Source organism: Callorhinus ursinus, unplaced genomic scaffold, assembly GCF_003265705.2.
Source record: "Callorhinus ursinus isolate GAN/ISIS: 27379988/994484 unplaced genomic scaffold, GSC_fseal_2.0 scaffold15, whole genome shotgun sequence".
NCBI classification, from domain to species: Eukaryota; Metazoa; Chordata; class Mammalia; order Carnivora; family Otariidae; genus Callorhinus; species Callorhinus ursinus.
In genome coordinates, this window is record NW_027397077.1 from 27,860,378 (window position 1) to 27,886,150 (window position 25,773).

The following is a 25,773-nucleotide window of genomic DNA, read 5'->3' on the forward strand; positions in this document are numbered from 1 at the left end:
TTCTTAAGTTTTTTTCCAATACAAATCTCAGAAATTGTGACTTATGTTGAAAATTTCAACATTTAAGAAAAAATTAATTGGCTAGAAAATCTGTTTAAGTTTTCCTTCAACTTCCTGAATGACAATTTAGCATTTAGGGCATAACACTCCAGCTTCGCTATTTATTTGAAATCTCTATTACATACTGAGTGCTTCCATTGCAAATTGTTGTCACTATGACAGGAGTTATTATTGAAATGGATATCTATATGGACTCATCAAGGTTTGGGAGTATTTATCTTATTACACTTATAGTGTTCATAAAACAAGCAAGCCATACAAGACCTTATTGACATCACAAAATAGTGCTCCAGTAATAGAATAATCACTCCACCCACCCAGAAGAGGGGACATGTCCATACAAATTTAGATTTATGTATAAATATTGCCTGATACTTACACACACAAAAAAAGATAGATTGCATTGGATTGTATCACGTTGGATGAGCCAACGTGAACATGATTTCATGACTGAAAAATGTTGGATGCCATGGGGGTACAAATCATTATATCCTCATCGAATGATATGGTAAGCAAGCTTTCTTAGGTTTTCCTGTTTCCTGGGTCCTACTCTTTCATCTTCCTTTTTTTCATTTTTGCCTTTCCCTTCCTGTCTTTGATGTAAGCTACTGAGTAATACCAAGAGGCTTGGCATTAATGGCGGGACAACAGATCCCTGTGCAGGCAGGAGGAAGTTCTAATCCTTAGATGGATTCTTTATGATAAAAACTTTCAAAAATTTTTAAAATCACACAACACATACATAGATACACACACACACACACACACCCCACATGCCTTTTAAGGAAAGAGCCCTGGGAATCCGTTGTGCTCTGTGAATTGAAGGTTTCTAGATAGTGACATCTTAGGTCAACTCATTTCACGGTTGCAGTGCTGGTGTTTGAAGCTGATGAGATTTTGCTGCCAAACGGAGAAAGTTATCCTAGTTTCTGTTCTTCACAGGTTAAAACTGGAAATACTGTCTTGAGCCTCAAGATAAAACGCTTGTGTGTGTACGTGTCACCATCTGCATGAACATGTAAGAGTCATGGGCAGTTTCTGCGTCATTAGGTTTACATGTTTGTGTTGTCACTGAAAAGTGCACCGTTGTTTATAGCTCCCAAGGAGACCCTGCGTGGATTTTTTTTATGTTGGAAAACTTATTTTTCAGTAATTTTTCTTTGGGAAGAAATGAACATAAAAAACAGAATACTCCAAAGAAAATGAATTGTTAAAGCAAATTAAAAGAACAAATATTATGATTTAATTACTTGTCTTTTTGAACGCCATCTCCTGTTTTACCCTTTTTTCTTTTTTTTAATTAAAAGCTTTAAAAAAAGACATGTCTTTTGGTGTTATTTTGTAAGTGTGTTTCTTTTACAAGATTTCAAGTTTGAAGTTTTATAATATTAAATAGTAATATTTAAGTCCTTCCTTTTAAGAACTGGTAAAGAAATATTTGGTTTAGTAAGTAGCTTAGCCTATTTTTAAAAGTCATTAAAACTTCGCTTTGTTTTTAAAAAAAATGCCATACCATAGCAGTGCCTGGCTGGCTCAGTGGGTAGACCATGCGACTGCTGATCTCGGGGCTGTGAGTTCAAGCCCCATAAGATTAAAAAAAAATTTTTTTAATGCCATACTATAAATTATATGTTATTTGGTTTTAAGGATGTTTTATGTTTGAGGTACAATGAGGAGAATTTGGAGGATGTGAAAATCAGTTCTCCCCATTCCTCCATGTTATTTGGCAGAATTGAAATTGACTTGTTAAGCTAATAATACATATCAAAAATAACTGAACCATGCCAAGAGTTTTTGAGTCTATACAAAGGTTTTTTTTTTTTTTCCCAATCCCTAGTCTCTTTTTAAAATCAGCACAAGGTACTCCATGCATCTACTGAATTCCCTCTTTATATTTTAGAACATTTTAAAATGCTAAGAGGGGCACCTGGGTGGCTCAGTTGGTTGGGTGACTGCCTTCGGCTCGGGTCATGATCCTGGAGTCCCGGGATCGAGTCCCACGTCGGGCTTCCTGCTCAGCGGGGAGTCTGCTTCTCCCTCTGACCCTCTTCCCTCTCGTGATTTCTATCTCTCATTCTCTCCCTCTCTCTCTCAAATAAATAAATAAAATCTTTAAAAAAAATAAAATAAAATAAAATGCTAAGATACTTGGATATGGTTTTCTGGAATAACTGGGAACCCACATCCAATTATTATGTGACATATAAGTTTCAGGAACTACATGTAGACAATACTGAATTTAAGTCCCAGCCCCAGCATTCTCAATCCTTACTGACCCTCTTTCCACTTCAGACTTCCCACCTGCCAGGACAGGGCTGAGGAAGACCTTCCTCCTGGATTGTGGTAAGGAATAAACACAGAAACATGGAATTTCAAAATCTTAAAAATTCCTTGTTTGTGGTCCTCTAACTCTACTAAGTAAATGGCTAATTTTAAAGAGTATCAGATTGAAGGAATGGCAACCGATTTGCCCTTCTCTTCCTTTGTTTTATAAGCTGGTAAATGTCACCAATATCCACCTGCTGCCTCATCCCAGAAACCTGGCCTTTACTCTTGTCTGCTTCCTCTCCCTCCTTGCACACCACCCTCCTCCCTGAATCATCACTTCCCCCACTAAAATAGCCCACTCCTGGTACCGGTTTCTGCAGCAGCAAAAACCCTTCAAATTGTAAGTGACCACATACAACTTAAACCAGTGCAAGACAAGCAGAGGGTGTATTGCTTCTACCTCCAGGATATTAACGGAGTCAGCTTACTGTGTTTGTCTTCACTGTTGCCTCCGTTCAAACCATTACTGTCTGGAGGTCTTGTGATCTCTGGCCTGGATTGTTGTTCTACTGCCTGTCTTCTCTCCGCATTCACTCTGGCCCCCATCAAACCATAACCTGCCCCACCTGTATGAAGCCCTTCAGTGGTTCCCCTTTGCTCCTATGGTAATAACCAAACTTCTTTCCAAACTGCTCAGAGTCCCTATGTGAGCTACACCCTGCCTATCTCCCTGGCCTTGAGTTATTCTTCCCCACTCCTCTAATTATCACTTTTGCTGGTTTGTTTTCTCTTCTCTTAAGAAGCCAAGCTCTTATCCATAAAAGGGTCTGCACGTGCTTGGAATCCTCCAACCGGCAAATTCACCTGGCAAATTTCTAGTATCCTTCAGGTCTTGATTTAAATACCCTTTTCTCGTGGAAGCCTTCTTGGATCCCCCCATAAAGACATGTGCTCCTCCTGCCCTCACTCATCAACCTTTACTTTCTCTTTTCGGTATGTATTGAAATAGTAACAATGCTTATTGGGGTAAAATATCTCGTTTATTGACTGCCTTCCCCACTCGACACAATGTTCCTTGAGAACGTGTAGTCCTTGGTGATCTTGTTCCTTTTTCTATGCCCATCGCCTAACTCAATGACTAATACATTTCTGGTGCTCAAAATATATTTACCGAGAATGAAGTGATTCTGCTGTATCATGGACTGGGACCAGTTCTTATCCACAAAGCTTCACAACACACTGTATTCACTTTGAGTGTTGTTCTCAAAAACTATTTTTCTTATAAATGTTCATTGTTCTAGGTTATAATACCCTATCCTCTAAAGTCTCATTCATTGAAAGTATAATGATTCATTGAATTTCATGGAGATTTACTTACTTGTCCAAAAAGTGACATGGATGGGTTACATAATGTTTAACTTCCTTTCTACATAAATGCTCTGTTTCCGTAATCTGTTTTTGATGGCTCTGTTGTGGACATTTGTGGGATTTTGGCTGCCTGAAAACTATACCATGCTCAGTACCAATTTCTGCATTAGTTAAAACTCTTTAAATTGCAAGGGACAGCAAATACAACTCAAATTAATACAGAAAAAGAGACACGGAGAGAGGGAGATGGAGAGAAAGAATGTATTGGCTCGTGTAAGTGCAAAATCCAGAAATAGCTCTGAATTCAAGGCTTAAATGATGCCAAGGGAAATGTATCATTTTAACAATGCTTTTTTTTCGTTAATATTTTATTGAAAACCACACATCCTTCTAGGATTCCAGCCATAAAATTTTCATGTCATTCCAATAGAATCATTCCATCTTTGGAAAAATATATTGTCTCCGTATCCAACTGAAAAATGGTATTGTCAACCTGAGTCAAGACATCAAGAAAATTGTTCTCCTCGTGTATATTTTAAAACAACTGTAATATATCTTTTCCCCCCTCGTTGAGAACCGCTATTAACCAAATAAAGGTCTTATACCAGAAACAATTCACCAACTAATAGGAATGGATGATGGGGTGGGGGGTGCATTCTCATAAACTGTTGAATAAGAGTGTTTTATCACCATTCCTCTGCTCCACAGTCCACATAGACTCTCAGAGGTGACAGTCAAAATCATGAGTATAGATGTATCTTCTTAGGCTACAACTCTAAAGAGACTCCTGGGAATATCTGTGCCTGTCTCTTTACTGAGCATTTAGATCTTATCAAAATAATAGCACTTCTTTTTTTTTAGAATTGCTACTTTGGGTCTAGTGACAAAGTGAGTCTAAATGTCATACAAGGAAGTTGAGTTCTCTGGCATCTAAATTATTGTTGTTAGAAATGATTGCAAGCATACAGAGTTAAAGGAAAAATAAAAGGGCTGATACCAGCTTTGGTATATTAAATATTTAAAACTTGTTTATAAAACTTGGCTAGTGTTTGCATGTGCATATTCATGGTGGTGCAGGAGAGAGTTAACATAAAACTAAGAGGCTGTGTTCAAGTGAGTGGAAATTTAAACTTCTCAAGGTTGCCATCTGTCTGTTTAGACCTCACAGTATCTGGCATGTAATGGATGACCAGTACAGCATGCCCTCCCTATTCCCTTAACACACATTATTTCCACACAAGCCAGCTCGAAATCTAATTTCCAGCCCCTGTGACTCCGTGGCTTGAAGGCTCTTTTTCCACTGCATCCTGCTCCGCTTGCCTATGGGCAGGCAGGAAGTTTTGGAAAATTAACACATGAGAGTAGCCCTCAACCACTGATTGATGGGAATTGGTGGATACATACCCCAGTTCCCTCTCCTCTCAGGTTGGGTAACTCTTGATTGTCTATCCCAGAATTCTCCCCTGAGAGAGAGAGAGCTCAGACCACTCACAGAGTAGTAATTTCCTTGATGATACATTCTTTTTTTTTTTTTTAAGATTTTATTTATTTGAGAGAGAGAGAATGAGAGATAGAGAGCACAAGAGGGAAGAGGGTCAGAGGGAGAAGCAGACTCCCCGCCGAGCAGTGAGCCCGATGCGGGACTCGATCCCAGGACTCCAGGATCATGACCTGAGCCGAAGGCAGTCGCTCAACCAACTGAGCCACCCAGGCGCCCCCTTGATAATACATTCTTTATTGGCTTCCCTTCCCTGTCTCACTTTCCACTCTTCTACCAGTGTTTCCTTGGTTTTGGCCCCAAATAAACCACCTGTACTCAAATCTTTGTTTCATCATCTGCAACTGATAAATTTTTTCATGTCAGTAAAAAATCAAATTTAATATCTATGATCTAATTTTACGTATTATGAAAATAATTCTTGGGTGGGGGGATGGGGTATTTGGGTGATGAGCATTAAGGAGCGCATGTGATGTGATGAGAACTGGGTGTTATACGTCACTGATAAATTGTTGAACACTACATCTGAGACTAATGATGTACTCTATGTTGGCTAATTGAATTTAAATCAAAAAAAGAAAGAAAATAATTCTTTACCTTCCCCCTCTCCCACCCTCCACTCCCCTTTTCCCTGTCCCTCCTCCTTCTTTTTCTTCTTCTTCCCCTTTGTCTTCCTCATCTCTGCTTGCATTTGGGGAAAATTTGAATTAACCCCCCAGGCCCTGCACAAAATATTTGGAAATTAGCATTCTTATACATCCTCCTATTGACTTTTCTCCCATCACTGGAGTTTATTAGCTATTATTATTTTATATATTCAAGCTGTATAACATTTACACTCTGGTCTATAGCATGGCTATTATTTAAATTATATTATAAATAAACATAGTTGGGTGATTTATTATTGATCTCCAAAGAGTCCCAAATACTTTGAGTTATATTATCCCTATTTCCTTTTTCTAAGGTATGCATTTTAAATACACTGTATTTTGGCCTTGCATTTTTGTTTGTTCTGTTTGTGGCTTACATTTAGCTAGTCACTACTGTTTGCATACACCTTTGTTATGCTAATAACGGAAATACCAGAAACTACTCATATTTAAAAGGTGCAGTTTGATTGGTTGTAACTTATGTATGCTCACTTGAAACCGAGGTAACAAACATTTTTATCACCTCCAACAGTAGTCTCTTCATACCCCTTTTGATCTATCTCATCCTCCATCCCCATCCCTGGCTAACCATTGATCTCCTTCCCAGACAGTACATGAGTTCGCAGGTTCTCAGATTGTATATAAACGAAGTCATACAATATGTATTCTTTTTGCTTGACTTCTTTCACTCAGTGTAATTGAGATTAACCCACATTGTTGCATGTATCAATAATAGTTCATTCCTTTTTATTGTTGAGTAATATATTTCTTTCTATGGATTAACCCTAATATGTTTGTTCATTCTCTGGTTGATGGATTTGCTTGTCTTCAGTTTTGGACTTTACAAATAAAGCTGTTATGGACATTCATGAACAAGTTTTGGGGCATTTTTTAAATTTCTCTTGGGCAAAAATTGGGAATGACATAGGTGAGTAGTACAGTAGGTGTATGCTTAACTTTTCAAGGAACTGCTGAACTGTTTCCCAAATTGGTCGTACCATTTACATTCCTACTAGTGGTTCCAGTTGCTCCAATCCTTGCCAAGACTGTCTGGACAATCTTTTTAATTTTAGCCAGTCGAATGAGTATGAAGGGATATCTTATTGTGATTTTAAGTTGCATTTTCCTAGTGACTAATGATGTTGAATGTCATCTCATGTATTCGTCTGACATTCATATGTCTTCATGGGTAAAATGTTCAAAACTTTTGCCCATTTTTTAAAAAGATGGGTTGGTAATGTCTTACTACTGCATTTGGGGACCCTTTACATAGCCTAGATATAAGTCCTTTGATATATGTGTTGCAAATATTTTTTCTTAGCCTATGGTTTGCCTTTTTGTTGTCTTAATGGTGCTCCATTAATGCATTTTCCAAGAACAAAAGTTTTTATATTGGTAAAGTCCAATTTGTCAACTTTTTCTTTTTCTGTTTTATGCTTTGTGTTTTAAGAAGTGATTGCCTATCCCAAGTTGCAAAGATTTTCTCCTGTGTTTTCATCCAAACATTTTATAGTTTTAGGTTTTATACTGTAGGGACTGGATGTTTGTGTCCCTCCAAAATTCATATGTCGCAATCCTAACCCCCATGTGATGGTATTAGAAGGTGTGTCCTTTGAAATGTAATTAAATCATGAAGGTAGATTAATGCCCTTATAAAAAAAAAGGGGGGGCACCTGGGTAGCTCAGTCGGTTAAGCGTTTGCCTTTGGCTCAGGTCATGATGCCGGGGTCCTGGGATCGAGCCCCGCATCTGGCTCCCCACTCAGCGGAGAGCCTGCTCCTCCCTCTCCCTCTGCTACTCCCCCTGCTTGTGCTCTCTCGTGCTCTCTCTCTGTCAAATAAATATATAAAATCTTAAAAAAAAAAACACGAGAGACATAATTTCTGTCTCAGCCATATGAGGCGATATGATCCATTTTTAGTTAATTTTTATGTATATGGCAAGAGATAAGCGTTGACATTCATCAGTGACATGACAATCGTTAATTCCCATATGGTATTCTGTTGATTCAACAGATGATCTTACTGACTTGTGTTTAGCTAGATATTAATGATTGGATCAATATTGGATCAGGACAATCAAAGGCAATAGGCTTTTGTATTCATTCATTCATTCATTCAATTAATATTTATTGAGATCTATGAAGTGCTAAAGTGACTAGTAGGCTGATCTGCATCAGAGATTTTGGGAGGGAGGCCCAGGCACCTGTGTTTTAATAAGCCCTCTCCAGGTAGTTCTGCAGACTGCAGTTTGAGAACAACTGACTTAGGAGTTTGCTAAAATGGGGATTCCTGGCTCCCACGCCAGGCCTGCTAAATCAGAATCTCTGGGGTAAAGCCTCAGAATACCTATTTTTATCAAGTTCTCCTAGTAATTCTAACTCATTCTAACTTTTGAGAACGACAGGTCTACGTGGCTTGTCTTCAGTCATAGATTTTAGGACTCTAGAGGAAATGACAGGAACTAGCACACAGCTGAAAGAAGAGTGCACCACTTGGAGCTCCTAGAAAAGAAGACTGGACAAGAAAACATGGTGGTTTTGACACAGATAAACTGAATCACGCCATCGCCTTGCTTGAGATATTCCACTGTCTATCACCCTGAAGATGAGAACCGAACTGGGTAGGATGTCTCTGGAGGACCCACAGTGCCTGACATCCCCCTCGCTGCCCCTGCTCTGTTCTCCACTCACCCATGGGGTTCTAGCCCTCTTTCAGGGTCCTAAAACACACCATTCCTTTGCTTTCTCAAAGGCTTTGTCTCTCATTTCCCCAATTCTTCCCCAACATGACTTAGGACTCAACCCAAATGTCATCTCTCCAGACACCTTCTCTGATCACCCATCCAGACTGGCCTGCCCACATGGCTCTCACACCATATTATCCCATTGATTTCCTTCGTAGTGCTTCCCATGATCTACAACACCTAGGATTTTATGTAATTGTCTACATCCTTTACATCTGTCTGTCCTACTAGACTGTGAGATTCATGAGGACAAGGATCCATATGCCTTGTCCAAGTCTATCTCCACAGGTGGGTTCCTGGTGTAAAGTACACACTCAGGAAATATTCAGGCCTGAGAATTTCCTTGGGTCAGGTTTAGGTTCCAACCCCGTGACTTTGCTGGTAAATGCTGATCCCTCCCCCCACCTAACCTACTCCACCCCCTGCCAGTGGTAACACTATAAAATCCACATGTGATCAGGCAATTGCAAATGTGACATACCTTGTGACAAGCCAGAAAATAGCCAAATCCAAGAAAAGCAAGGGCATCGTCCTAAGTGGGGAGTGTACCCACAGGTTGAGGGTACATCCTGGAGGCCAGTGAGGTTGGAACAGCTTGAAGAAGGGCTTGAAAGCAGTGGTAGAAGATGAAGTTGGAGGGCTGTGGAGTGGCAGAGTGGCCCACTGTAGGGAGGGTGGCTTTTACTCTGAGTCAAATGAGGAGTAACTGCAGGGTTACTCTGAGCAGAGGTGTGACGTGATCTGATCTTGTTAAAAGGATCCTGGCTGCTGTGTTGAAATCAAGGATAGAAGGCAGGAGCTCTTGGAGGCTGTTGTAATAATACAGGTGAGACATGTAAACACCTAATAAACATCTGGAAAGACTTACAGCAAACTCACTTCACTTCCTACAGCTGTGGTGGGTATTGGGTGGGGGAGAGACTTTTGCTTGTCCTGTATTCTTTGAATTGCTTTATGAAACATTATTTATCAACTATTTGAGGACTTAAAAGTTACTGTTATTATTTTTTATAAATACTAATAATTTTTACCCTTACTTCCTGAATAATTCACTCTCAAGCCAATTAAGTGTGGTCAAAGAAAGCAGGAATCCACAGGGGAGTGGGGGAAGGTAGCCTGGTGCAGGGTGTCAGAGCCCAAGGGAGGTAAGAAGGGCCACTGTTAAAGCGATTGACAAAGGTAACAAGTTGGCCACATACCAGGAAGATTGATCTAATAAACAAATATATTGAGGATAATGGCAGCAGGTTTTTTACTGTTGGAACCTTGTACATATGGAAAGGGAGAAAACTAGAATGAATCCCCCAGTGCCGGATTGGAATTGGAAGCTATGAACTCTTGGTTCCAAATATATGTTTGTATAGATAAGTAGAGAAATAAATGTATTTGTGGATGTGTGTGTGTATGAATACACGTGTATATTCTCTAGCTCTGTCTGCCAATAGGGTCTGGGAGCAATAACATATTAATGGCAATGAACACCCTAGCAGTCCCATCTAGACTCCTAAATAGCATTCTCCACTAAAAGGAATCAGGACTTGAAGAAATGACTAATTCCAGGGCTGAAGAAGGGAAGATACAAGATGAGCCTGAGATAATGTTCTTGTACCAGGAAAGGAAGATGTACTCCAAGAATGATGGGGCCATGTCAAAAGGATGCAGAACCCAGCTGGATGAAGGTACTAATGGCCAAATCTAGAAAAATTTAGGTATCAAAATAAATAATGATAGTAATGAATTATGACCCAGTGAATAGGAATCCATGAGTCCAAACTAATATAAATTTAAAAATAAATAAATATTAAGATGATGCTTTCCTTATGTTATATTACCAACTTATAAATGTAGTAGGAAGGATGGAATTAGAAAACCACCATTTGGCAACAAGTCAGTCTGAAGGAGACTAAAGAGACCTACCAACTGATTGTAACATGTGTTCCAAGACTGGATCCTTCTCCTAGAAAGGACATAGTGAGTCAATTGGTACAACTTATATAGGGTCTGGGGACTGAGTGGAGATTATCTGTCAACGCTAACTTCTTTTTTTTTTTTTTTTTTAAGATTTTATTTATTCATTTGAGACACAGAGATACAGAGAGAGAGAGAGAGAGAGAGAGCATGAGCAGGGAGAGAGAGAGAAGCAGGCTCCTTGCCAAGCCAGGAGCCCAATATGGGGCTTGATCCCAGGACCCTGGGATCATGACCTGAGCCGAAGGCAGACGCTTAACCATCTGAGCCACCCAGGCGCCCCCTGTCAATGCTAACTTCTTGATCTTGATTGTGGTTAGGCAGCAGAATGCCCTTGTAGGACCTGCATACTAAGAGGAATGTAATTTCAGGAGCTTGGAGGAATGTGTTTGACAAGTTACTCTAAAGTGGTTTTTTTTAAAAAAAACATTCTTTGTGTAGTATTTGCAACTTATTTGTGAGTTTGAAATTATTTTTTAAAAAAGGAAACGAAATCAGAAATACTATTTTTGTAATTCTTAACCTAAGTAACAGCAATAGCTCATGTTGACTGAATCAGGTCACTTGCTTAATTCTCACAGCAAAGCTATGAGTGAGGTACTACCACTATCTCCAATTTGCAGATAAGGAAGTTGGGGCATTTTGATATTAATCATTTACCAGAGTTCACTCAGCTAGGAAGTGATAAGCCAGAAATTAAACCCAGATCTGTTGATGTTAGACCCTTTTCTTTTAAGCAGTACACCATTTCCTTTTATCATATTCAACTCTTGAATATTGTATGTGTATATGCATTAGTCAGGGTTCTGTGGAGGAACAGAACCAATAGGGTGTGTGTATGTGTGTTCATTTATTATAAGGAATTGGTTTACAATAATTGGTGATTATGGAGGCTGGAAAGCCGCAAGATCTGCAGGGTCAATCTGCAAGCTGGAAACCCAGGAAAGCCAATAGTTTAATTCCAGTCTGAGTCTGAAGGCCCAACAGAGCCAATGGTGTAGTTCTAGTCCAAAGGCCAGTAGACCTGAGACCCAGGAAGAGTCAGTGTTTCAGCTTGAATCCAAAGGTGGGAAAAAACCAATGACCCACTTAGAAAGCTATTGGACAGAAAGAATTTTCTCTACTTGATGGGGTGGGTGGGAGGGAGGTGTTAGCTTTTTGTTCTATTCAGACTTTCAACTGATTGGATGAGTCCCACTCACATTAGGGAGGGCAGTCTGCTTTACTTAGTCTACTGGTTTATATGTTACTCTCATCCAAAAACACCCAGAATAATGTTTGATCCAATATCTGGGCACTGTGTGGCTCAGACAAGTTGACATGCAAAATTAATTACCACGGTATATATACATATAATATATGAGAGAGGGAGAGTGGGAGAAACTAGGCTAAAACATGGACTTTTTAGCAAGAATTGATTAGTACCTATCTAGCCCCGCCTGAGGAAGAGAAGGATGTGCAGTTTCTTGCCCACACTGGAAGACTGTACTCTCACATAGGATGATGGGATTGTGTTTCTAAACAGCACCCACAGTCAGGATGAGCTTTCTCTCAGATTACTCAATGGCTTGAGCTCCACAGGGCACCATCCTGCCTTCCTGTGTGAGTTTGGTTAGGGTCGATCAGGCCCCTCTTCGTAGTCATCTCTGTGGTTCTCTGGTCACTACACCCCCTACTTCCCTGGGAATTCTCCATTGCCTGGCCCTGCTGTCCCACATTCATGGCCAAAGCGTTCAGGTTTACACCGGGAGACCTTGCGTTCCAGGCCACAGCTGAGTGGGCACTTGGCCCAAGTCGGGCTGTGACTGAGAGATACTGGTTAGTTATCTTAGCAAGTTCTTGGAAATGAGGGTGTATTTTTGTGGGCAGTAAACACTGATTCAGAGAGACAGGGAGAGAGAAAGATGTGCAGAGCTGAAGAAGAGAATGGCTAGTGGGTTTGGTGAGAGTCCTGGATCCCATAGAATACCCTTCTCTCCTAATAAAATCCCCTTTTCCTTCACCCAATTTGAAGCAAACTCCCATTATCACTGTCCACCTTAATTAAGTCATCCACCTAGGCAGTCCTTACTCTTCCCTTTTGGTACTCTTCAGCCCAACATGGCTGCCATCAGCAGTCACACCCGTCATGGTGCCAGAGAAAACAACCAATGGTCTTTCTGAGCAGACCTTTGTTACCCTTATTTCCAATAAAAAACTGTTAGCTCTTGAAAGTGTCTGGAAAAAAGTTAACCCTGATGATATGTGAAGCTACCTTCTTAACTATTTAGAAAATTGTACTCATCTTCATTTGTCCACCTTCCTACTTCAATTTCATCTTGGTATCCACTGTGATAGACAAGTGAGAACTAAAAGGCATGAATAAAAGGCCATGAAAAGCAAAGAACCTCCATCGCTTTTTATTATGGTATTTTTAACCTTGTCTATTCCCTGTTCTCCAGCCCTTGTAGATGCAGTGTGGTTTTTCTAGACTGTTCTACAATTCCCTGTTTTTGTCCCTTCCCACAGACTCATCTCAGAGGGATGGACAAACTCCAATAATTCTCTCTGGGGTTATAAGAACATCCTGCTCATTTTCTCTGATATAGTTACAGGTGTTTTCTCTCTCCCATTTCTCTGTCTCCTTCTTCCACTTCCTGCTGTGTATCTCTCTTCACAAGTTCAGCTTTTTCTCTCCTGCATGCACTCAGAGCAATGGGCCAGTCTTCCTGCAGGGTCATGTTTGTTTAAGGTCCGTCATTTCCCCAGTACCTAGCAGACCCTCAAGGACTATTTGCTTGGTCAATACCACTCCCTCTACCTGGAAGCTTCTTCCCTATTGGTGCTAATCTTTTGCAACCTTTGAGGGAGGCCCTTCTATAAGGCAACTTCCATCCCTGCCTGGAGGAAATTTCACAGGCCTTTGACTACCTATTTGCATACTTGCCTTCTGCTTTGCCTCAGAGTCTGTGCCTACATCTTACCTCTCTGGGTAGTTTGCAACCTTCTTGCGGACAAGAAAGATTTCAAAGGCTCTCTAGTGACTCTAGATTTGAATTGTGGGTCAGTCACCTGTGTGGTTAGTTGTGTGAACTTAGGCAAGCTGGTTCACCTCTTATACCTGTTTTCTCTCCTGTAAGTGGGGGTAATATCACTAATCTCATAGGATATTTGCAAGGATGAATTTAGACATTTTTGTAAAGTGCTTCGAAGAATATTAGACACATAGAAAATACTGAGTAAATGTTAGCTATTACTATTAATATTCTCATCTCTTACATTAGTTATCTATTGCTGTTTAGCAATTATCTCAGAATTTAGAAGTGGAGAACAATTATAGACACTTTTCGTCTTTCATAGTTTCTGTAGATCAGGAATTGAGAAGCGACTTAGATCTGTGGCTCTGGCTTGGGACCCCTCATAAGGCTAAGGTCCGGATGGCAGCTAGGGCTGCTGTCTTTCGAAGGATTTCCTGGGGCTGGTGGACCCACATCTAAGGCCTCAGTTCTACTTTTGGGCCTTGTCACAGGACTGCTCTTGTATTCTAATGACACGGAAGCTGGTTTCCACTATAGTGAGGCAGAAGCCACAGCACTTTCCATGGCCTGGCTTCAGAAGTCCGCTATACTTTATTGGTCACCCCAACCAACTCTGTAGGAGACTACAGGAGGGCATGAAAATCCCAGGAGGCAAGGATCACTGGGGGCGATGGTGGAAGCTGTCTGTCACATTTGTATTCTGTTTTCCTCCAATGGAACTAGTGTCAGTAGGAGGCTCTAGCAATCACAGAGACTGGGATGCACGTTGGCAAGAGGAGAATTCCAAGGAAGAAGGAAGAAATGAACCAAAGGAAGTAATGCTTCAGCCTCATGTCTTGCCTCTTCTGCCCTTGCACTCTCAAATTAGGGCGGGCTGAATTTCCTATGACTCTTCAGAAACCATCTAGTTCTTTCTCGTTTCAAAGCCTGTGCACCTATGGCTTTTCTGTTTTCAAGCTTCTCTCCACTTCCCTTGGCTACCTTCCTCTCACAATTCAGGTCTCAGCTTAAACACTAGTTCCTCCTGGGATACTTTCCCTGATTCCCTTAGCCTGTCACTGTTTTGTGTACTTTGCCTCGTATCATAGACTTTCTCCAACATTTCGAAGTCAAGGCATCTCCAAGTGAGGGGAACAGCTGATGAAATAGGGGCAAGCCAAGATGGAAGAAATTAGCATGGTATGTTCTCTAACCAAGAAAACTTTTTGTGATAATGAGATTTTCCTTTATTTTTTTAAAAAGATTTATTTATTTATTTGAGAGAGAGAGGGAGAGAGAGAGAGCGAGACAGAGCACACCCAAGCGTGCACAGGGGAGGGGCAGAGGGAGAGGGAGAGAATCTCAAGCAGACACCCTGCTGAGTGCAGAGCCCTACCACCCAGGACTCGATTTCACCACCCTGAGATCTTGCCCTGAGTCAAAATCAAGAGTCAGCCGCTTAACTGACTGAGCCACCGGGGCACCTTTGATCATGGGATTTTCTTGATCTGTGCTGGACAATACAGAAACCATTAGTCACATGTGTCTATGGAGCTCTTGAAATGTGGCTAGTGTGACTGAGAAATGAAATGAATTTTATTGAAAAACTCAAGAACTGAATTTTAAATTTTTAAAAAATTTAATTAAAATTTAAATACCCACATATGGCTAGTAGTAACTATATGGTCTCACACAGGTCTTACAAAAAAGAGACCTGTCTAAACAGAGGACAGGGTGGCAGAGAGAAGGGGGATTAGGCTTTGCTATCCAGAGAATAGGCCCTTTTAGACTAGAAGGGACCACGATAAAATAAATGCATTGCAGGGTAAGTGTATATTTGATGATGCCACCCTCATACATCCCTCTGCAAGGCTATTTAACTGGATGCTCTGAACAATGAAAGGGTCTAAAGACACTAGGGACTGGTTCTCTGATTGCAAAATTTTGGGTTTGGGGGAGCTTTCACCTACATCTGCCACCCAGGGTCAGGGTCAGAGCCATTCATCTTTAAGAGGATCAGCAGTTGGGAGCACTGTGTCCAAATTCACACCTTCTAACACAAGTCAAAAATAGCCTTCTTTCTTCCCGCCCTTCTTCCTTCTTCTCCTTCCTCCCTTTCATGGCTTTGTGCTAGGCTTTCAGAAGACAAGGTGGAACACTTCAGTATCTTTTCCCTGAAAAGCTCAGAGACAAGAGAAGATAATAAAAATGAACACACTGGCCCAGAGCCAGATGTTCTCCGTTCTGGTGTCGTTTTGCCAGACTAGCTTTCTACACCTCAGCTTTCCATTTGTGAAATGTCAGGGTTGGAGAGGACTTCTGAGGTCCCGCCCTAACTTCCTGGGTGCTTATGTAAGGCAATCCAAATCATGATGACAATAAATAAATAAAATCTTTAAGAAAAAAAAGAAACAAAAACCAACAGCAGCCACGTTAACCCAGGGCTTACAAGTTTTAGGCACCGTGCTAAATGCTTCATAGTCACCATTTCACTCAAGCCTCAGGGGTGTTTTACAAACCCTCATTTTGTAGGTGAAGAAACTGAGGTTCTGTCAGTTTAAATAACCAGTCCAGGGTCACGCAGGAATAGTCGAATTGGGCTTTGAATCCAGATAGTTCCAAACCCTAAATTTTTAATCTCTTTTTTGTATGTATCGCTTCTCTTCAAGGTAGGTCAATGATGAGTTCAGGCAGGGAGGCATTCTTGGTAGGATTACTAATAACACTGAGTGTTTTTATAATGCATACTCTGATGGCTGTGTGTACACACTTAATTCTCCCAGCAACTGTACAGGGTGGTCAACACTAGTGCCCTCATTGCACGGCCCGGGAAAGTAAGGCTCAGAGAGGCTCAGGAAATTGCTCAACATCACACAGCTAGCAAATGGCAAGGACTCAAATCTACGGAGTGGGTCTGGAGCCCCGGGCCGCGACCATTCCTCCTGGAGTACAGCGCAGGCAAGCCAGGGTCCACCACCAGGGTGAAGGCGGAGCGGCCGGCGCCTGCCGGGTCTCCGGCCCTGCCCAGGCGGCACGCCTCCGCCGCGCACGCGCTCTCGGGCTCCGGGTCGGGGCGCGCGGCGGGCGCGAGGACGGCGGCGGGGAGCGTGCGCGCGGTGACGTGCCGGGCGCCATGTTGGAGGGCTGGTGGTAGCGGCTCGGGGAGGTGCTCGCTCTCTCGGTCTCGCTCTCTCGCTCGCTTCCCCCGGCTCCCTTCGGTGCCCCCCCCGGTCGCCTGCGTGCCGGAGTGTGTGCGAGGGAGGGGGAGGGCGTCGGGGGGGTGGGGGGAGGCGTTCCGGTCCCCGGGAGACCCGCGGAGGGAGGCGGAGGCTGCGAGGGACTCCGGGAAGCCATGGACGTCGAGAGGCTGCAGGAGGCGCTGAAAGGTGGGGGTAGCTTGCCCCCTCTCCCCTCCTCCTCACCCTCCGTGGTCCCCTCTCCTCTCTTTCTGGGCAGGGGGCTCCGAGGGGCCGGGCCGGGCTGGAGCGGGGGGGGGGGGGCGCTTCCCCGGCTCCCATCCCCCTCCCACCTCCCCAGGGGCGGGGAGCCCTGTGGGCAGCTCCCTCCCGCCCCGCTCTGGGCTTTGTGTCGGCCGCCGGCGTCTGGGCTGGGGGAGGGGAGCCGGGGAAGCTCTGGTAGTGGCCCCAGTCTCTCGCCCACCCCTCCGGGGAGAGGTCGTGGGCCATCAGCACACTTACGGGTAGGCTCCGTTTTCCGTCAGGCCCCCGCACGCCAGGCGTCGGGGTGAGAGAAAAAGTAGGTTTGGGGGGGGCGGGGGCGGGGGCGAAGACGGCGGCAGAGCAACTTTAAAGTGTCTCAGGAAGTCTTACAGAGCTTCTGAAGTCATTCCTCCACGCGCCCTAATTCTCAGGTGGTCGCTTTCCACGCAACAGGCTTGAGAACGGTGGTTCTCAAACTTAGAATAGCGTGTGATTTCAGCGTTTTCACAATTGTTCATTGACATCCAAAATCATTTGGAAACGGCTACATGAGGTAGCTGCAGCTTCCTAAGACGCACGTTTATGAACTTTACCTAGATAAACAATTTATGGGGGTTGGGGCCTGGGATTTGTATTTTAACTGGTGTCTCAGATAAAGCTGATGTTGGTGTTCCCCCGGACCACACTTTGAGAAACACTGCATGGATGCTTTGTGGAGAAGTTGAGTGCCCCCTTTAGGAGGATTCTTGTTACAACGTGAAGAAACCAATGTTGGAAGTAGAACTTTTGAGTCGGAGGTGGATATTTGGTTGAGAGGCTGATTTCTTTTTTTTTGTAAACTGCTTCTTAATATTTGAGGAAGGACTGGGAGAAAAGTTTGTTTTTACAGTGCACTGGAAATGGTTGATGGACTTTGAAAATACTGATAATTTTTCTTTCTTCCTTTATTTAGATTTTGAGAAGAGGGGAAAAAAGGAAGTTTGTCCTGTCCTGGATCAGTTTCTTTGTCATGTAGCCAAGACTGGAGAGACCATGTGAGTTGAAAACATGTATTCGTTGTTAGGATCCATTCAGAATTGCGTAGGAGAGGGAAGAAAGTGTATTTCAGAAGAATTCAGTAATCTTTGTACAGCTGTACAAGCTCCTTTTATTTAAAGCATTTACTAAGCGCGTATGTTTTATTTCCCTTAACGCATACCCTGTAATGAGTTTTAAAATTCTGTTAAAATTTTCTTTATGCTTTTGTAGATTTAGAATTTACTAGTCTGAAGAGCTAGAGAAAAGAATGCCTATCCTGTCACGACCCTTTTTGGCCCTAACAAACAGGCTTATTTCCAGAACTTTGTGGCTTTGATTCTGTTTTTTTTTGTTGTTGGTGGTGGTATTTTCTCATATTGTCCTGTATCCAACCTTTTGTTGTCATATTTATACATGTGGGTGTTTGAAGTGTCACTTCTGTTTATTCTTTTGAGGACTTAGGGTGATTATCTGACAAATTCCAGATGCTGCAGTTTTGACTGTCCTGTAAACTTTCTAGGATAGCTAACTTGTTACATATGCTCAGCATTTTATTAGGCTTGTTTCCAAATGTTTTGAATCTGAAACTTATACTGTGAAGTTAGGACTGTTTTCATAAGTACCATTCCAGTTCATTGTGTGTGTAGGTTGTGTTGCAGGAGTGTTTTTGCCATCACTAAGTTAATTTGTAGAAAGCAGTGCAGATTTGGTGACTTCCTTGTACTCTTTTTTTTTTGTAGGGGGTGGAAAGTAGGAAGGAGAAAGGTTTCTTTGGGCGCAGCGTTACTAAATGAGCTTTCTTTTGGCTCCCCTGGGTCTTGTCTATTTTTGAAATTCTTTTTGAGGCCTACTATGAGTGTAAGCTTCAGCAAGTGATGTATACTTTCTTGGGCTTTATTGGCAGATGTTCATTTCTTACAAGATTCGCTTGTGGTTGTAATATATGTAGCTTTCTAATAACTAGCCTAATTTTAGAAAGGAAAAAAGATCCTCTGATATAGTAGTCATGTAGATAAGCTGAGTCTCCATAGTGCTTTATTAAAATTACCACTCAACTTAAGAATGTGTCTGTGAAGTGGTCAATCTTATATTTTTATTCCACTTAAAAAGTGGAACCCTTTAGGAAAAAAAATTATACTTGCCTCTGAATTATTGTCTCTCTTAGAACATCTTGATTTTAAAAATTGATGCAACATAACATATTTATGTAGATAAGCTTAAAAATGACTAGTTGCCAGCTTTCAAAAATAAATTAATCCCTAACTCAGAAATTCTTAGGTTGCCTCTATTTCTTTCAAATAGTTAGTTGGTCCAGACTTATCCCCCTACAATATCAAGAGGTGAAGCTTTTACTTTCAGAGTTTTGATACACAAGATTATATCAAACTATTTGGAGATAAATACTTAAAAACCTCTTCTCCTTATCAGGTCTGTACAAACTGTCTTTTGATAAACTACATTGGCTGTAAATAGTTGAAAACTTCTGAAAGAAAACTTAATATCCTGTCAGACTGGATCACCATGTGGCTAGGGAATTTTATTTTATTTATTTATTTATTTATTTATTTTTAAAGATTTTTTTATTTATTTGAGAGAGAGAGAATGAGATAGAGAGAGCATGAGAGCGGGGAGGGTCCGAGGGAGAAGCAGACTCACTGCTGAGCAGGGAGCCTGATGCAGATCCCGGGACTCCAGGATCATGACCTGAGCCACCCAGGCGGCTGTAGCTAGGGAATTTTAACCTGATTTTTGTGGACGATTATTTTGTGTTGATAGAGGACTTAAGGTCCACCCCCTTACTCGCCCCCCCGTTTTTTGTTTTTTTTTTAACATTTACTAATATTTTGTATTAAAATGGTGGTGTTAGATACAGAGTTTGGAAAGTATTTTTAAATTTATCATTAAAGCAGCTGGTGTTTACACATTTAGCTTTAATCTTTTTTTTTTTAATCAACATGAGCATGCCTTTTCATTCTGAAATTTGCAAGTTTCTGTCATCCATTTTATGATTAAACTGAGCTTTGTCTAACTTAAAAGATTTTAACAAGAAAAATGTAAAGAACAGCAGATCATATCTCTTTGGTGTTTTAGGATGGATAGGTTGCTAGAGATAAGAATTCCATAGTTTTTATTTTCATTGATACATTATAGCAAGAAATCATTAACAGAAGAGATATGTGGACTTTATGGATAAAAATCAGTGACAGCCTAAGCTATTTATTTTTCATTAAAAAAGCCCAATTTTAGCTCTAGAGAGATTTTAAAATTATAGTGTAGGTTTTTACTGAGCAGGAGGTTGTAGGAAAATTTAAAGAGTACTAGAGCAGTTTTCCTTTTTGGTCTTTTAAAAAATTACCTTTACACATCTAATGTAGGAAGTTGGGAAAGATGCCAAAACGTGGCATACTAAACTGTAATGAAGACAGAGATTATCTATCTAAAACAATCCCCAAATTTGTTGGTTTTGGCTACTTCAAAAAATTAATTTTATGTTGAAAAGGTTACTTTGTCCTGAAAATGGGACATTTCCTTAAAGGACACTTTACCGAAGGTAACAGTTTGTAACTTAATGCCAAGTATATATTATGTGCTGAATAAACAGAAGGGTATGTGGTGGGTTTCAGTTGTGGATTTAAACATTTGATAAGTTTTAGTTGCAATTACTCTTTTTGATGGTCATATTGTCCGGTGTTTGGCCTGTGGGAGCCTCCTTCGTTTGATTCCAGAGTCCTTTTGACTTGACTCTTGGTAGTCTTTAATAGCATCCATAGTCTGGTATTAGAATATGGTCTAAGCTCATTCCTGCCCAGACCTAGAATCAGACATTTCTCAAGCCGTGTCTTTTAGTGGGAAGTGGTGTTTATAGACTACAACCTGGAGACTAGAGATGCTTATTATAACTAAGTTGGTCATGGTTTCTAGCCTCTTCAGTGGACAGAACTAATAAAATACTAAGTGATTCATACTGATGCTTCCATTTCAAAATCAGGACTACAGTGTTTTACCTCTTCTACCCCAGCAGTTCTGGTTCTCAAGGACACGGGAAAAGTCTAATAATAATACCAACATCACCAGTGTAATTACTAAGAACATCAAAATTGTTCATACACTCTCCCAATTTGTAACCCCCATTTAAGAAAAGCAGTTGTGTCTCCGTCATCTGAGCATATAGCTATTACATAAGTTTCTTTTAACCATCATTTATTCTTTCTTTTATAGTAGCTCTGTATCAAATGCTCACCGCCAGTCCTTAGGTCAATATCTCTAGTCAGTTTGGTTGTCTGAACTTCATTTTCTAGTAGAAGCTCTGAGCTTCGGCAGAGCTCATGGGAACACTTACTGAGTTTTATATATTATTATATATATATATTTATATATTGTTAACAGTGTCCTTTATTCTTGGAGGTCATTTTGGAAATAAAATCTTTGGTTCTCAGTTTTTGTCCTCGAGTAGCTTAACTATGTTAATTCCATTGTTTCCCCCAACTCAAGAGTTCCTGTCAAAAATCAGACGATAATCTAATTTTCTTTATTTAAAAGCTGTGTAGTCTTTTTGCCTAGATTCCCAAGGAATTTTTTTCACTTAAGTGCAGTAATTTCTCTGGACTTTGTTTCAGTGTTGGGCATTTTGGGTCAGTATACTCAGGTACGTGGTGTACTCTTTTAACATGTATGAAAATTTTGAAAAAGATAAGTTTTTCATACTTTTTTTAATTTCAGGAAATAAAATTTTTTCCTTTGGTTTTCTTTTTCAGAGATTCCTTGTATTCCTATGTCAGTCATCTTTGCATGTCTTCAGTATTTGATTTTGTCCTGAATTCTTTTTCCTTATTCTTGTTTTGTTAAAAAACATCTTTGTTGAGGTATAGTAAACTTCATTTATTGAAAGTACATAGTTTGCTAAATTTTGGCATCTGTACTCAAACTTTGACCACACTCAAGATTGTGAACATATCCATTCGTTATTCCCAGAAGTTTCCTCATGCTCTTTTGTAATCTTCCTTCCCTGGGTGTGCTCCTCTCCCCTCAGGCAACTAAAGATCTACTCTTCGTCACTTTAGTTTGCTTGTTCTAGAATTTTATATAAATGGAATCATAGAGTTTGTATTCTTTGGCTTCTTTTATTCAACATAATTGAGGTCCATGTTCGGATATCAGCAGTTCATTCCTTTTTATTTCTGAGTAGTAGTCATTATATGGATATCCTACAGGTTTTTTGTACATTCACTTGTTGATGGACACTTGGATTATTTTCAATTTTTTCTGTTAGCAAGAAGTGGCTATGAACATTTGTGTACAAATCTTGTGTGGACATATGCATTCTTTTTTCTTGGATAAAAACCTAGGAGTGGAATGGCTGGATCATATGGTAGGTGTATGTTTAACTTGAGAAACTGCCAAACTGTTTTCTAGAGTCATTGCACCAGTTTGCATTTCCACCAGTATTAATGGGAGTTGAGTTAAGGTTCTTCATGTCCTTTTCAACATTTAGTATGGTCCTTTTTTGCTGTAGTCATTCTGTTAGGCACATATTGCAAAGTGGTTTTAATTTGTATTTCCCTAATGACTAATCATGTTGAGTATGTTTCCATGTGTTTATTTGCTATTCCTGTATCATCTTTGGTAAACTGGTTCTTCAAGTCTTTGTCCATTTAAAAATTGAGTTGTTTTCTTACTGGGTGTTTTTTTTTTAGATTTTTATTTATTTATTTATTTATTTGACAGAGACAGTGAGAGAGGGAACACAAGCAGGAGGAGTGGGAGAGGGAGAAGCAGGCTTCCCGCCGAGCAGGGAACCCCATGTGGGGCTCGATCCCAGGACCCTGGGATCATGACCTGAGCTGAAGGCAGACGCTTAACCGACTGAGCCACCCAGGCGCCCCTTAATGGTTTTTGAGAGTTCTTTATATGTTACAGATGCAAGACCTTTATCTGACATAGGATTTACAAGTACTTGCTACAACTTCGTGGCTTTTCTTTTTATTCTCTTGATAGTGTCTTCAAGGTGAAATTTTAAATTGTTTTGATTTTAAAAAATTTTTTCCTTTGAAGAACTCTTACTGTGATATTTGTTATGTTCTTTCATTCTCATGTACTAGTCTGTTTCCTGAAGTAATTTTTTAAATTTCTAATCATTTGCCTAATTCTATTCTAAAACTCATTTTCTGACATGTATCATTTTTCTCAATGTCTTTAGCTCATTTTGAAGTAGTATCATACAGTTTTGATCTGTTTTTGGACAAGTCTTTCTAGGTTCCTTTCATTGTCTGTAGGGATGTTTGTTCTCCTTATTCTCTTTTTTTCTTATATTTACTTTGTACTGGGTTTGACCTTCATATTTTTCTCTTGTACATTTTACATGAAATTAGTTTTCCTGACCTTTGAGGAGGAAATATGGTTCAGAGTAGCTTTCCTAACTTCACAGAGCTTTCTCATTGTTTTGTAAAGTGTTTAAGAACATGGAGTTTGCTTTCTGAAATTTCCAGGTTCTCTTTTCCATTCCTACTCTTATTTGGACCCTTTCTTTCCTTCATCTTTATTGTCCTCGTCTCCACATACTGGGTCAGCTCTGGATGGGAGCCCTGGTGGGTTACCTTCAGGATCACATTGGAGCAAGACTGCTGCTCTCCTTCAGCTTTCACTGTGGGTCCCTTTTGTTCACTCACTAGTAGAGTGGGCAAAACCCATTCAGTTCCAGCTGCTGGTCTCAGATTGACCTGTCATGATTTCTAGTGAATGCTGGTTGACAGTTTTGTGGTTCTGCTATTCCTAGGCCCTTCAGGTACACCAGGACTTCTCTCTACTTTCTCTAGTTCAGAACCTGATAAGGTACAGGTCATGTGACTGTCACTTTTTCTTAACCTTTTATTCTTTGGGGTTTGTGAGGTTTGCTGCCTTCTCAGCTAGTTTTGTGTTGTTTTGTTTTTTCAGGTAGTTTTATTGTAAATGTTTTTGTTAATTGGTGTTTGGTTTTGCTGTCTAGTTATGTCTGATAAAGGGTTTTGGAGAGAGAGAAGACTACAGTACCACTGTCAGCCTCTCATAATTACACTTAGGAAAACTTACTAGTTTCCTCACCTATAAAATAGAAATAATAGTATCTCATAGCATAAGTACTTAAAACGTGGAAAACTTAGCACATTGCTTGGTAAACAAAGTAAATGCTCAATAAATAGTAGTTATTGTGTTGACTGTGCTTATATTGAGTCTGCTTTGTCCCCACCCTCCTACCTGCGCCCTGCAGTTTCAAGTTCTTTGTGTTGAGCAGTTTTGACATAACGGCAGTTTATAAGAAAATAAAATTTAGGTTACTTAAAAGTAATTATCAACAGCTGAGACCTCATTATTGTAAATAAAATCTCCTTAAGTGAATGAGCTGTTAAATCCTTCAGTGGGTTTCTTGAGGGAATTTTGTTTTGTCAACATAGTATTTACTGAACATTGTTTCTAAAATGTCAGTCTCCCAGGACACGTGGGTGGCGCAGTCGGTTGAGCAGCCAGCTCCTAGTTTCTGCTCAGGTCATGATCTGAGTTGGGGCTCTGCTTGGGATTCTCTAAAAAAAAAAATGTCTCCTATACTGTCTTCGTAGTATTTGCCACGTCCTTGTAACATCTATATAATTATTTAATACTCTTTTCTAGTTTGACTTACTTTTTTCAGATTTTTTTCAAAATAGGAAAATATTATAGAAGTTAAGCCTTTGTTTTACTCCTTCACAGAAATATAATGACTATGTTAATTTTTTTCCCCTTGTGAGAAAGAAGATCTGAAACCACTGGTTTGTTGCATTAGACTTTAAAATCTATAAATACTAAAATATGTACTTAATATGAATTTTCCATGTGTCACCTAAAATCCTGTCATGTACCACCATCACAGTGGTACACAGAGAAAGCACAGTAGATTTTCATTAAATATTAGTTAAGTGGATGCCATTTTGTTTCAAATATTCCAATAACTGCAGTGATTAAGGTATGAACATGAAGAAAATTGTCGTTTTCATTTGTTTTGTCACATCATGCTACAAACCTGATGTGTCATGTATACTGCAGAAAATCTGTTGGTGTATTGGAAGACATGCCAACTTTGTTTTCTGAGTAGAGTTAACTTCAAATTTTAAATGTCTTTGGTGTGCAGGTGAGCACATATTTTCCATGTTCAGTCCAGATTTTTACTAGTAGTTGGCTAGTCCCATAATTTCATGAGAGTTAGCATGTGGTAATATTCTTGGGAGGAGCATGGCTTGAATTCTGAATTTAGCTTGGTGACTTCTCTGTGTGAATTTGGGCACATTATTTATGAGCTCGTTTCCTCACTTGAAAAATGGGATTTCTACCATATAGTTGCCTCACTTCTTGTGAGGATGTAGCTGTAAATATTAAAATTTGGAGTAAAAATTAGAATTGTCTATATATTGGGCCTAAACAGTGAATTTGGTTTAAGAAACAAGTGTGAGGTATACTTTATCTTTTGGAAAGAGCTCTGGTTTGAGTCAAGAGAACGTAAGACCTGGGTTTGAATTCCTACTTCTACCACTTACTCTGTGACCAAGGCTGAGGGCTCTGTGCTTTAATTTCCTCATTATACATCTAAAGTGCTTAATACAGTGACTGGGACACACTGACAACCCCATCTCATCCCCCTCCCCCACGGAAGCTGCTATAACTAATTATTTTATTTCCCATTATTTAAATCACTTAAATTACTCTGGGCCACAGTTTGCTCAGATACTAAATGAGGGGCTTGTAATAAATGATCTCCA

At 40.4% G+C, this 25,773-nt stretch overlaps 1 protein-coding gene across 2 annotated transcripts in view; it reads left to right on the forward strand.

Moving 5' to 3' along the window:
- Nucleotides 1-16,670: 16,670 nt before the first annotated feature.
- The window catches only part of PPP4R2 (protein phosphatase 4 regulatory subunit 2), a 52,376-nt gene continuing 43,273 nt past the window's right edge, over nt 16,671-25,773 (forward strand). The window contains exons 1-2 of one of the 2 annotated variants that reach the window (XM_025885060.2): nt 16,671-16,939; nt 17,946-18,027. In XM_025885060.2, coding sequence (XP_025740845.1) covers nt 16,906-16,939; nt 17,946-18,027 — 116 coding nt within the window. In that variant the 5' untranslated portion in view covers nt 16,671-16,905. Of the gene's footprint in view, nt 16,940-17,884; nt 18,028-25,773 lie in introns of those variants that run through there. The other variant, XM_073901541.1, reaches the window with a different exon arrangement.